At 42.8% G+C, this 12,421-nt stretch overlaps 1 protein-coding gene across 2 annotated transcripts in view; it reads right to left on the bottom strand.

The window, feature by feature from the left end:
- Positions 1-12,421, bottom strand: part of FRAS1 (Fraser extracellular matrix complex subunit 1) — a 416,742-nt gene that overhangs the window by 43,062 nt on the left and 361,259 nt on the right. For both annotated transcript variants that reach the window (XM_039318704.1, XM_039318705.1), the window contains 5 exons: positions 11,764-12,108; positions 10,139-10,299; positions 6,894-7,041; positions 5,161-5,366; positions 1,663-1,819 (listed from right to left, as the gene is read on the bottom strand). In XM_039318704.1, coding sequence (XP_039174638.1) covers positions 1,663-1,819; positions 5,161-5,366; positions 6,894-7,041; positions 10,139-10,299; positions 11,764-12,108 — 1,017 coding nt within the window. The remainder of the gene's footprint in view (positions 1-1,662; positions 1,820-5,160; positions 5,367-6,893; positions 7,042-10,138; positions 10,300-11,763; positions 12,109-12,421) is intronic.

Genomic DNA, 12,421 nt, shown 5'->3' on the forward strand with positions numbered 1-12,421 from the left:
GGCATAACTGGACATAAACAGATTGTCTATATTTTCAATATCACATAGAGATAGTCCTCAACTTATAATTGGTCACTTAACGATCATTCAAAATTACAACAGACTCCTCCAAGCTATTTAAAAGGCGGGTTCAAAGTTCCAATGGCCACACCCCCTATGGTCACTTGTTCATATTTTGGGCATTTGGCAACCCATCCACATTTACAGTCATTCGCTGCATCTCATCATCACAAGACTGTGATTTGTGGGATTTTTTTAATTTTTTTTTTATTTTTGCCAGAAACTGGTATTTATTTCTGGTTTCCAACCCCCCCCCCCAAAAAAAAGCCCCTTATGGGCAATAGATTTGTTTAATGACTGCAGTGCTTGTTTACCAACCATAAAAAACATCATAAAATGAGCCGAGGTGGCGCAGCAGTTAGAGTGCAGTACTGCAGGCCACTTTAGCTGACTGTGTTCAGCAGGTCAGCGGTTCAAATCTCACCGGCTCAAGGTTGACTCAGCCTTCCATCCTTCCGGGGTAGGTAAAATGAGGACCCAGATTGTTGGGGGCAATGTAAATACATATACATACATACATACATACATACATACATACATATACACACACACACACACACACACACACACACACACACACACACACATTGCTTACTGGTGTACACCGCTTAGAGAGTGCTTGCACTTAAAGCGGTATATAAGTCTCATAAATAAAATAAAAATAAATAAATAAAATAAAATCACATGCAGTCATGTGGCAAGACTCTCTTAATGACCAGCATGGCTTATAACTGTCATTCCAGGCTCAAATATGGTGATAAGTTGAGGACTCCTGTAGTCATGTGATTGTTAAGCAACCAGTAAGTTTGTTGAACACCATCTCTGTGTTTTTCAGCTCATCTTCCTGTGCATTGCCACAACAGAGAAGGTGGATACAGGACTTGGGATTCAAAGGGAAAAAGGTTACTTCAAGGCACACCCTGTAGCCAGCTGACTGTGTCTCCTAACACCAAACATATCTTTTCTTAGGTAACTGTACTACTGTAGTGGAGGTCAATTGTGCAATTATGGCAACTGACCCAGTAGAATAAACAGAACAAAAAGACTTGGAGGTCATTTAGTCCAACCCATTGCTCAAGCAGGGAAACCTATACCATTTCAGACAAATGGTTGTCCAGTCTCTTCTTAAAAACTTCCAGTATTTGAGCATTCACAACTTCTGGAGGCAAGTTGTTCCACTGGTTAATTGCTCTCACTGTCAGGAAATTTCTCCTTAGTTCTAGGTTGCTTCTCTCCTTGATTTGTTTCCATCCATTGCTTCTTGTCCTATTACTGATCTTCAACTCCTGTGTTGAAGACCACAGTTTACTAGCTGATTACCTGAGTCAAAAAGCTGGTCCACAATTGGGAAAGAAGCATTGGTCAAAAGCCTAACTAATTTGAGTTAGAAAACTGCAAATCCACAAGAGAATATACACACACAAGACTCTAATAGAGGATCATGAGAAAGATGAAATTTTAAAACATAAAGGTTAAAAGTGAGTATTATGTTAAGCTTTAAAATAAGTACCGGATCTGGATGTGCAGAAGACAACTAATAATCAACCAATTGTAATAAAACTCAGATGAATACATATTTAAATGCGAGCCTATCCTTCTTACCATCTTCTTCATTGGAAATAACTACAGAAGCCACGTTACTTTTCCCAACAGTAGCCCCACTCCAGTGATTTCCTTGGGGTTCACTCAGATATATCCGGAATCTCTCCTCCGGTTCAAAGGCAGAGTCATCCTTAATAATGATAGTGCAGTTCTTTATCTAAAGTCAAAGATATTATAGTAAGGATTGGGAAGCAATCCACATAATTCATTAATTTATAAAGCAAGTCTTATTATACAGATAGTCCCAAAAGATGCTTTTCACGAGGCCATTGGGCTTTCCAGCTGCATTTAGTCCAGTTGCCTTGTTGAAAAAAGCACCTTTGGGACAACCATGACCCAGATGACTGAGAATCTCCATAGACATCTTATACAGGTAGTCCTCAATTTACGAACACAATTTATGTTGTTAAAAGCGAGAAATTTGTTAAGTGCCCCATTTTACGACTTTTCTTGTCACACTTGTTAGCTGAATCACTGCAGTTGTTAAATTAGTAACAGTGAATCTGGTTTCCCCATTGACTTTGCTTGTCAGACGGTCGCAAAAGGGGATCACGTGACCCTGGGACACTGCAACCGTCATAAATATGAGTCAGTTGTCAAGCATCTGAATATAAATCACCTGACCATGGGGATGCTGCAAAGGTCATAAGTGTGAAAAATGGTCATCGGTCAACTTTTTCAATGCCGTTGTAATTTCGAACGGTCACTAAATGAACTGTTGTAAGTTGAGGACTACCTATACATCTAATTAAATTTCAAGGCATCTCACAATAAAATTACAGCTCATGACCACAATTGACTCCCAAATTTGCTAACCAGCACAGTTGTTAAGTGGCGCCCCATTTTATGACCTTTTTGCTACAGCTATTCAGTGAGTCATTGCAGTTGTTAAGAGAATCCTGTGGCTGTTACGTGAATCTGGCTCCCCCCATTGACTTGGCTTGTCAGAAGTTGATGGGAAGGTCATAAAAGGGGACAGCGCAACTGTCATAAATACATGCCGGATGCCAAGCGGGTCGAATTTTTGATCGTGACCATAGGGATGCTTCAACGGTTGTAACTGTGAAAAATGGTCATAACTCTGTCAAGGTAATGATTTAGAACAGGGTAGGCAACCTTGGCTCTTTTATGACTCGTGGACTTCAACTCCCAGAATTCCTGAGCCAGCATGGCTCAGCTTGGAAACCTCTCCCTTTCCCCTCAGCATGGCTGGCTCAGGAATTCTGGGAGTTGAAGTCCACGGGTCATAAAAGAGCCAAGGTTGCCTACCCCTGATTTAGAAACTTGTATAATGTGAGATGAATGATGCAATGTTAAGAATGGTTCAACAGGAGTCTGTATCCCTTTAAGAGCTTGAGTATAAGAGAGAAGGCCTTGCTGGAGTTTTTCCTCTCTTGTCTGTTTCCTGCTGTAATTGCTGTGTATTGGAGTTTGCTGTATTACCACATGTATGTATTTTGTTTCTGGTGTATATTGTAGACAGTGTAATATAAACACTATTTAATACAAACCAATGTTTACTGTATTTACTCCTGGGTTACCTCAGCACAATAAGACTGTGCAGCCTTTGACACTCTTCCCCCCCCCCAGTGCTTTTATAACTTCGAACGGTGACTAAACAAATAGTTGTAAGCCAAGGACTACCGGTAATAAAAGACAAACTGGGAATAATGGCTAAGAGATAAAATGACAGGTATCACTGAAAGAAATTATTTCAAACCAAGGCTATGAAAATGAATTATTCGGCGGACGTCTCAGAGCAGTGAAAGCTACTAGAGGCTGGAAATGGCGGTAGGAGATGACCTGGCTGAGCCCGAGGGAGGAATCAAATGTGTCATCAGTTACGAGTCCCTGCATGCCCACAAGAGATCAAAGTCCAGCCCACCTTGAATTCCTTTCTATTTTTAATTCCCACTAATTTCCCTTGACTGTTAGTAGTTCGGATTCTTGTAGAGAGCTTAAACTTGCAATAAATCATTTGAACTGCCTGAATCTCCTAATTTCCCCGGCGCTTGACAATGGCTTCCTTTAGGCAGGGGATTTTAGAGAATGGATGAGACCGTGAAGGAGCCTTATCTTATGTCCCATCGGATGTTGGCAGCACCAGAAAGGAACCACTTTGCCAAAACTAGCTGGATCCTCCCTTTTAATTAGATCGGAAATATCTCAGTAGCAGAAATACAGACTCTGTAGCTTTGCCTTTAATTTAGCCATTCAGCTGTAATTGAAAGAGGAGATCAGATTAATCATGCCTGAACTTAGTATTCATTGAGGGCCGGTTTTAACTGCATTAAATTATGTTATTCTGCTGCTAAACGATCACAGGCCCAAGAAGGAAAAGTAATGGAAAGGTGATGAAAAGGAAGCAGAGAGATCCACCAGGATTTTCCTCAACTAGGACTTTTCATCCTTCACTCAACGGCCATCCTACCCCACAGAATAGTTGTGGTGGATGGGAAAACTAGGAGAAAGGAGTGCAAAATATATATTATGTTGAGCTCCTGGAGGCAATTAACTCACAAAAAACAAACAAAACATGCGTGTCAAGCAACAATCATTTTAGGAGGGGAATAAGAGTTAGAGATTTGACTGCAGCAACTTCCAAGGAGGTGTTAACAGAAGTATTATTTAACTGCGATTAAGTGAACCAATTTCTTCTTAGACCAGGGCTGGGCCAAAGCTCAGTGATACAGTGACCAAAATGGAAGAGACAGTTTGGTCTAGTGGTGAAGGCAACAGGCTAGAAACTAGGATACTATGACTTCTAATCCCACCTTTGGCATGAAAGCTGGCTAGGTGACTTTGTGCCAGTCACCGGGAGACTGCGAGTTCTAGTCCCGCCTTAGGCCTGAAAGCCAACTGGTGATTTTGGGCCAGTCACCAAGAGACTGCGAGTTCTAGTTCTGCTTTAGGCGTGAAAGCCGGCTGGGTGACTTTGGGCCAATCAGACTCTCTCTAGGCCCAATCCACTTCACAGGGTTCTTGTTGTGGAAAAAACAGGAGGAAGTATTTGGCATTTCTGCTGATGTATTCATAAAAAATGATGAAGACGGGATAAACAATTTTTAAAAAGCCGAAGTTCCTTCCATTTTGAGGTAGGAAATTACATACGTCACAGGGTAAAACTCCTAATAATTCTTCCAACCATCTCTCCGCAAGAGAAATAACCCCCAGCTCTGCCAATGTACATGACACAGCCGAGTATATCTTCACAAACTGTGCCTCAACCCCCAGTCCATCTGTCTTCGATGGACTTATTCTTCAAGAGAATAAAACGCATTTAAGTTGAGTCATAACCCACGTTTCCATTTCATACATTTCTTCACCCAGAAAAAAAAAAATTACATGTTTTCCTTGCCACAAGTCTGACCTGACAGATTGCAGCAGTTCTGAAACTGGGCCAAGGGCTTGACGTTGATCTCTCTCTCTCTCTCTCTCTCTCTCTCTCTCTCTCTGCCATGTTAAATCCCCAGTTCTCTGCCAGCTATGTTCACTCACCTTCTCCCCTTTCAAAAATGTGATGCGCGATTCTTCAGTGTTTCTCCTTTCCTCAAAATCCTCCATGACTCTCGCGGTCTGACTCTGTGTATGGCACCTGACTGAAGATTCGTAGTTTAAGTCTCCAGAACGGATAACAGGAACCTGTAGGACACGGTCCTTCTCTTTCACAGAGTAGGTATCTTTACTGAACTTCATGTTTGGTACTGTAAAGGAAGAGGAGGAGGAGAAGATAGAGGAAAGGTAGAGAAGGGGGAAAAGAAAGGGGAGGAGGAGGAGGAGGAGGAGGAGAAGGAAGGAAGGAAGGAAGGAAGGAAGGAAGGAAGGAAGGAAGGAAGGAAGGAGACCGAATAACTTTTAGAAACATGAAATAAGTCAAAGTTGCCTTTCTCAACTCAATGACCTCCAGAAGCACCAGATTTCACGTATCATGGGAGGTAAGCCCAACGTCTGATGGGCTTTAGCCTGTGGAAAACTCTGCTGAAACACTCATTGGATATTGCTTGATATTATAAATTGCAACAAAAAACCAAAAGCAATCAAAAGAGAAAATAAATATAGGGTTGAAAGAAAGGACTGGGACAGAAGTAAGTCCACTCGGTGGAAGCTGGGCCAAAATTGGGAATTTCTAGGTCAAGCATTTGTGTATAAAAGAAAAGAGCCTGAAATTGCTAGAATAATCTCTTTTTTTTTTCTGTCTGAATGTATGATGTAACAACAACTGTGGAACTCCACAATTCCCAGTGTAAGACAATTTAGATTTAAGGACACATGTGCTAAAATGCCTTCTCGAAAGCCCTGAAATTGCTAGAATAATCTCTTTTTTTTCTGTCTGAATGTATGGTGTAACAACAACTGTGGAACTCCATAATTCCCAGTGTAAGACAATTTAGAGTTAAGGGCACATGTGCTAAAATGCCTTCTCGAGCAAACGCACAGAAATCTACTGTATATTACGAACATCCCTCATGTTGCTTTAAGGATGATTGAATCATATTCTCATAGAACCACAGATTAACAGCAACCCTAAAAATGCATGGCCTCCTTCCAGGAAGGGTTGCAGCCATAGAGAGCACCTGACTTGAGATTTAATAGAATAGAACAGGGGTGTCAAACTCAAGTCACTGAGGGCTGCATCAGCATTGCAGTTGCCCTGGAGTGGGTGTGGCCAGAATGGGTGCAGCCTACTGGGTGGGCGTGGATGGAGTGGGTGTGGCTACTGGATGGGCGTGGCCAGTTCTACATCATTTGTGTCAAGGGTGCCTGTGGGGGATTGGGCAGGAGTGGGACAGATCTGAGGGTCTCTGGCAGAAGGGGGTGGGACCGGGGCAAGTGCCAAGGCATGGTCCACCGGGGCAAGTGCCAAGATGGCCACCACAAAATTGTACATTGGCTCCCAGCCGGCCTGGGCCCGGGCTGAGGCAGCGGGGGCCATTCCCTCACTGTTTCCAGGATTGCTTTGTGGGCCACATGAAACCACTTCGCGGGCCGCATCTGGCCCCAGGGCCTTGTGTTTGACATGTCTGGAATAGAATAACACCAACATTGCCCACGGCAAGAGAATATATTGTGATTTCAGACCCAGTAGACACACACCATCTTCAGAATCCCAATGTCATTCAGTCTTACCCAACTCTTGAGTCTAAACCAATTTAAGCATTAAAGCAGCCTTGCTGAAGCCAGGTATGTCTGGTTTCCACTGGCATTAATTTAGGATTTGCTCATCTACTTACCATCCTGGAAGGTGTCATTAATGGCCACCACCGCTTGAAAAGGTTTGGCCAGCTCTGCTCCTTGAGGGGAACTCAAATAGACCACAAAGGTCTCCACCCCTTCAATCACTGGGGACTGGGCATCATCCAGAATAGTCAAGGTGCAATACTAATGGGGGATAAAAGAAATAAAACAGCACATTCTATAAGGATATATAACATTTGTTTGATTTATAATCCCGTTTTGTTTTGTACAACTCAAGGTGGCGGCACATAATGCTTCCTCTCCTTTATTCTGCAAAACAACAGCCCTGTGAGGTAGGTTGGACTGAGAGAGTCATCTACCCTGTTTCCATGCCTAAGGAAGGATTAGAATTCACAATGACCATTTCCAATCTCTCACTTTAATAACTACACCAGATTAGCTCTCCATAATGAAGTCAGGCTCAACCCCTAGTCCAGGGGTAGGCAACCTTGGCTCTTTTATGACTCGTGGACTTCAACTCCCAGAATCCCTGAGCCAGCATGGGGGAACTATGGCCCCTTCATGACTTGTGGACTTCAACTCCCAGAATTCCTGAGCCAGCATGGCTCAGCTTGGAAACTCTCCCTTTCCCCTCAGCGTGGCTGGCTCAGGAATTCTGGGAGTTGAAGTCCATGAGTCATAAAGTGGCCTAGGCTTAGGCCAGAGGTAGGCAACCTTGCCCCTTTTATGACTCGTGGACTTCAACTCCCAGAATTCCTGAGCCAGCCATGCTGAGGGGAAAGGGAGAGTTTCCAAGCTGAGCCATGCTGGCTCAGGAATTCTGGGAGTTGAAGTCCACGAGTCATAAAAGAGCCAAGGTTGCCTACCCCTGCCCTAAGGGATGAGATTATTGTTTGGATACCCAAATATAAATGAATAAAGTAGGAATTTACAGAGAAGAGCAACTTAACTGCGTTCCTACAAAGAGCAAGTCGATTAGTATGTCAGACTACTTGCAGATTTGAAAGGAGTTTTTTTTCCAGATCATTCTGTCACTGGACATTGACAATTTGAAGGGTGCATGAAGACAGATCCTGCCCCAAACAGAATAAAATTCAATGGATGAAAGACAATACAAAAAAGAAAGTGGCAAAACAAATGCACAGGAAAAAAGTGGCATTAGCAAAACTGATAAAGAATTTGCAATTATTTCAATTATGTGCTTTTAGGATTACTGATTAGAAAGAGAATGAATTGGTTCTTACTAGGGAAAGAATGCAGAATTGGCTGGCTCAGGAATTCTGGGAGTTGAAGTCCACAAGTCATAGAAGAGCCAAGGTTGCCTACCCCTGCCCTAGTCCCCTCAGGATATATTCATATTGTTTCCTCTACAGCAGTGGTCCCCAACCCCCGGTCTGTGGACCTGTACCGGGGCACAGCATGCCAGCAACCGGTCCATGGAAACAAGCAAAGCCTCATCCGTGGGATGCAGGCAGCACACAAAACCATGCACTCTCTGGTCTACGGAAAAACCTCTCTCCACGGAACCGGTCCCTGGTGCCCCAAAGGTTGGGGACCTCTGCTCTACAGTCATTATGTTTTCATAACAGAATAACAAGAGTTGGAAAGGACCTTGGAGGTCATCTAGTCCAGTGGTTCTCAACCTTTTTAATGCCGCGACCCCCAACTAGTCGTAAGTCGAGGACTACTCAACTGGTGCAGCACCGCTTGCAGAATGGGACTTTTGGCGGGCTCAGCAGGGCAGAGACAGCCTGGACAATTCCTATTGGCTTTTGAAAGCCAATAGAATTAGACTCTATTCAAGAGAGTCTATTCTATTGGCTTTCAAAAGCCAATAGAATAAAAGGGAGTAGCACAGCTAAGGAAAAGGGGAAAAAATGGCGGACTGCGTTGTTTGGCGACCCCCGTGAAACGGCTGTTCGACCCCAAATGGGGTCCCGACCCACAGGTTGAGAACCGCTGATCTAGTCCAACCCCCTGCTCTAGCAGGAGACCCTATCCCATTTCACACAAACGGTTGCCCAATCTCTTCTTAAAAACCTCCAGTGCTGGAGCACCCACAACTTCTGGAGGCATCTGGGCTTGTGGCTGGTTTCCCATCCGAGGTTCAACCCTGCATATATTTGAGATCCTCTAATGCCCCCCCCCGATACCATCAAGGGCCCTACATATAAAAAATGCTACCATCCCTGTATAAACGTACGTGAGAGGAAGAGAGGAAGAAAAGAGAAAGCAGTTTTAGAACACAGGCAGTCTTCGACGTATGACTGCAGCTGAGGCCAAAATTTCCACGGCCAAGCGGGTTGTTAAGCGAGCTTTGCCCCGTTTTACAACCTTTCTTGGCACAACTGTTACGTGAATCACTGCAGTTGTTGAGTTATTCACATGATTAAGTGAATCTGGTTCCCCACTACTTGTCAGAAGGCTGCAAATGGTGATCATGTAACCCCGGGACACTGCAACCATCATAAATATGAGCCAGTTGGCCAAATGTCCGAATTTTGATCACGTGGCCATGGGGATGCTGCAAGGGTCCTAAGCATGACAAACAGCCATAAATCGGTTTTCCGAATGGTCACGAAACAGATTGTTGTCAGTCGAAAACCACCTGCATCTTATTTTTTTAAATAACAGTGTTAGCTTTCATTTATAAGTACCTGCTTTCCTCAGAGGAGGAAGGAACAGCCAGCACCGTTAGATTTTGTGCTTCTCAACCTTAGCAACTTTAAGATGTGTGGACTTCAACTCCCAGAATTCCCGTGTGTGTTTGTGTGTGTGAAAAGGGAATTAAAGTTGCCAAGTTTGAGGAACACTGCATGAAATGGATTGCAACATCTGTTTGCAGGCATTCCCTAAAGAAATATGTCTGTACTTGACCCTTAGCTTTTTAATTCTGATCTACATAATAATACTGAGCTGAGGGGTCTCAAGAGAGGATTAATTGGAGGAGAGGTGTGTGCGAAACAAGTACATTTCACTATCATTCCCTTGGATAGCTCCCAACAGCTACTGGCTGACGGTTACCGGTTCCTGTCCCAAGTAAGGCTTACCAGAATAATTTGGAATTTTATCAGAGTATACCAAAACACATTTCAAGATGCCTAATAAAACAAAGAGGACTACATTCATTTGACAGTCCTAAATTTGTCCAGGTTCTGTGTCATGTGATCTAGGGCTGTGCAAAATTTTCAATCTAGGAACCGGCCATTCAGAATAATTTTTCTGGGATGTACTCTGAGATCTAATCCTTCCATTACAATTAGAAAAAAAATAGCCATACCTCCTCAGTTCTCCCTGGACGAAATTCAACCTTCTTGGAGCTGGGAATGTAATCAAATCCTGGAGTAGCAGATGGTGGATCTGATGTCCGAGTGGCGCACCAGACAGAGGTAGGAGTGGAGAGATCAGACCCGTGCCTCGTAATTGGGATTTCAATAATCCCTAGCAGGAAAGGAAGGAGGATTTGAAAGCAATTAATTTCAAATAAAAGCAGAGAAGATTATTGCTGCTTGTAACTCATTTCCAAAAGACACTGTGCGTCCTTACTTCTATGCGCTTTAAACTGTTCGGAAATGAACATCTTTATGGAAGGGAATCAAACTAGATACATATAATAAACTGTCCAGAATCACATAGGTGAAATGAAGGGTGTAGAAATGTGATAGATGATAGATAGATAGATAGATAGATAGATAGATAGATAGATAGATAGATAGATAGATAGATAGATAGATAGATAGATTGATAGATAGATAAGATAGATAGATAGATAGATAGACAGACAGACAGACAAACAGACAGAGATATAAATAGATATAGATATTGATATTATTGTTGTTAATTGTGAAGTCGTGTCCGACCCATCGCAACCCCATGGACAACGTTCCTCCAGGCCTTCCTGTCCTCTACCATCTTCTGGAGTCCATTTAAGCTCACACCTACTGCTTCAGGGACTCCATCCAGCCACCTCATTCTCTGATAGATATTGATACATATTGACAGAGATATTGATGTAGATATTGATAGATATATATTGATATATATATTGATATATATATATATATTGATATATATATTGATAGATATATATTGATATAGATATTGATAGATTGATAGATATATAGATATATAAATAGATAGATAGATAGATAGATAGATAGATAGATAGATAGATAGATAGATAAATAGATGATAGATATAATGGAGAGATACAGTCTAGATACACTTAAATTTTGATCACATGACCCTAGGGAAGCTGCAATGGTCATAAGTGTGAAAAGTGGTCATGTCCCTTTTTTCAGTGGTGTTTTAACTTCAAATGGTCACTGAACAAATGGTTGTAAGCAGAGGACCATATGTATACCAGGTTTCCTTGAAAATAAGATCAGGTCTTATTTATTTATTTATTTTTGCTTCCAAAAGAGGCACCAGGTCTTACAGCATCATCCAGCCAGCCCACTTTTTCTGGGGCTGAAGGAGCAGCTTCATTCTGCAGCTGCATTCTGGCCTGCATTTTGCAGTCAGGCCTTTCCGGAAGGACACTGCAGCGGAGTACTCATTCAATCCATAGCTCGGTTCTCGGCTGCAGAGGCCTTCCGGAAAGGCCTGTGACTGAGAAATGCAGGTCTGGCTGCAGAAGACACCTCAGAAGAAGTGGGCTGGCGAGGTGGGTACTAGGTGCATGGGCCAGATCCACACCCCCACCCCAGCTTGATTTTTAAATGTGTGCCTCACCCCAAAACTAGGGCTTATTTTTGGGGTAGGGCTTATATTAGGCCCACCCCCAAAAATCAAGCTAGGGCTTATTTTCAGGGTAGGCCTTACTTTCAGGGAAACAGATACCTATTTTGTGCATTAAATGTAAACGGGACAATACAACATGCTGAAAGAGAGCAGTAATTATACCTGCATCCTCGCTAATGCTAAAAGTTGCACTTCCGAGCGATACAGTAGAAGCATCATTGGGACCGCTGATCAGAACTTTAGCCGAAGCGATGCTTCCGAGGCGAGCATTCTCGGATGCATCGGTGAGAGCAACGGCAAATTCTTCCTCCTCTTCGTATTCGCTGTCATCAACCAGCTTCACATCGCAAGTTGTCATTGTGACACCAGGCCCCAAGATGACCCGGTACTCATTGGACATTCCCCGGGACTTAAAGTCTGAGCCAGACTCCAGGGCGTATGTGCTGCTGCCTTTGGCAGTTTGGGAGACGGTGTAGCATATGGCAGAGACGATGCTGCTAGAATCTCCTACAATACATTGCAGAGAAAAAAGAATACTGCTTATTTTTTTGTATTAAAAATGATTGGCCAACATACTTCTCGCAAGATTCTTTTGATAAAATGTAATATTTTATTGTCATTTTATCCTGATCGTGGGTATGTTGAAGAGAAGCAGATAATTCAGAATGAAATTAGTGGTTGATGCATTTTCTTTCTCCTGTTTGTATGTGTATTGCTATTTAGCTCGGTTTGATGTAATATATGTATAGGGTTTCCTGCATGAGCAGGGGGTTGGACTAGATGACCTCCAAAATCCCTTCCAACTTTATTATTATTATTA

This window comes from Crotalus tigris, unplaced genomic scaffold (genome assembly GCF_016545835.1).
Source record: "Crotalus tigris isolate CLP2741 ecotype Arizona unplaced genomic scaffold, ASM1654583v1 scf7180000021465.51407817327:1047546, whole genome shotgun sequence".
NCBI lineage: Eukaryota > Metazoa > Chordata > Lepidosauria > Squamata > Viperidae > Crotalus > Crotalus tigris.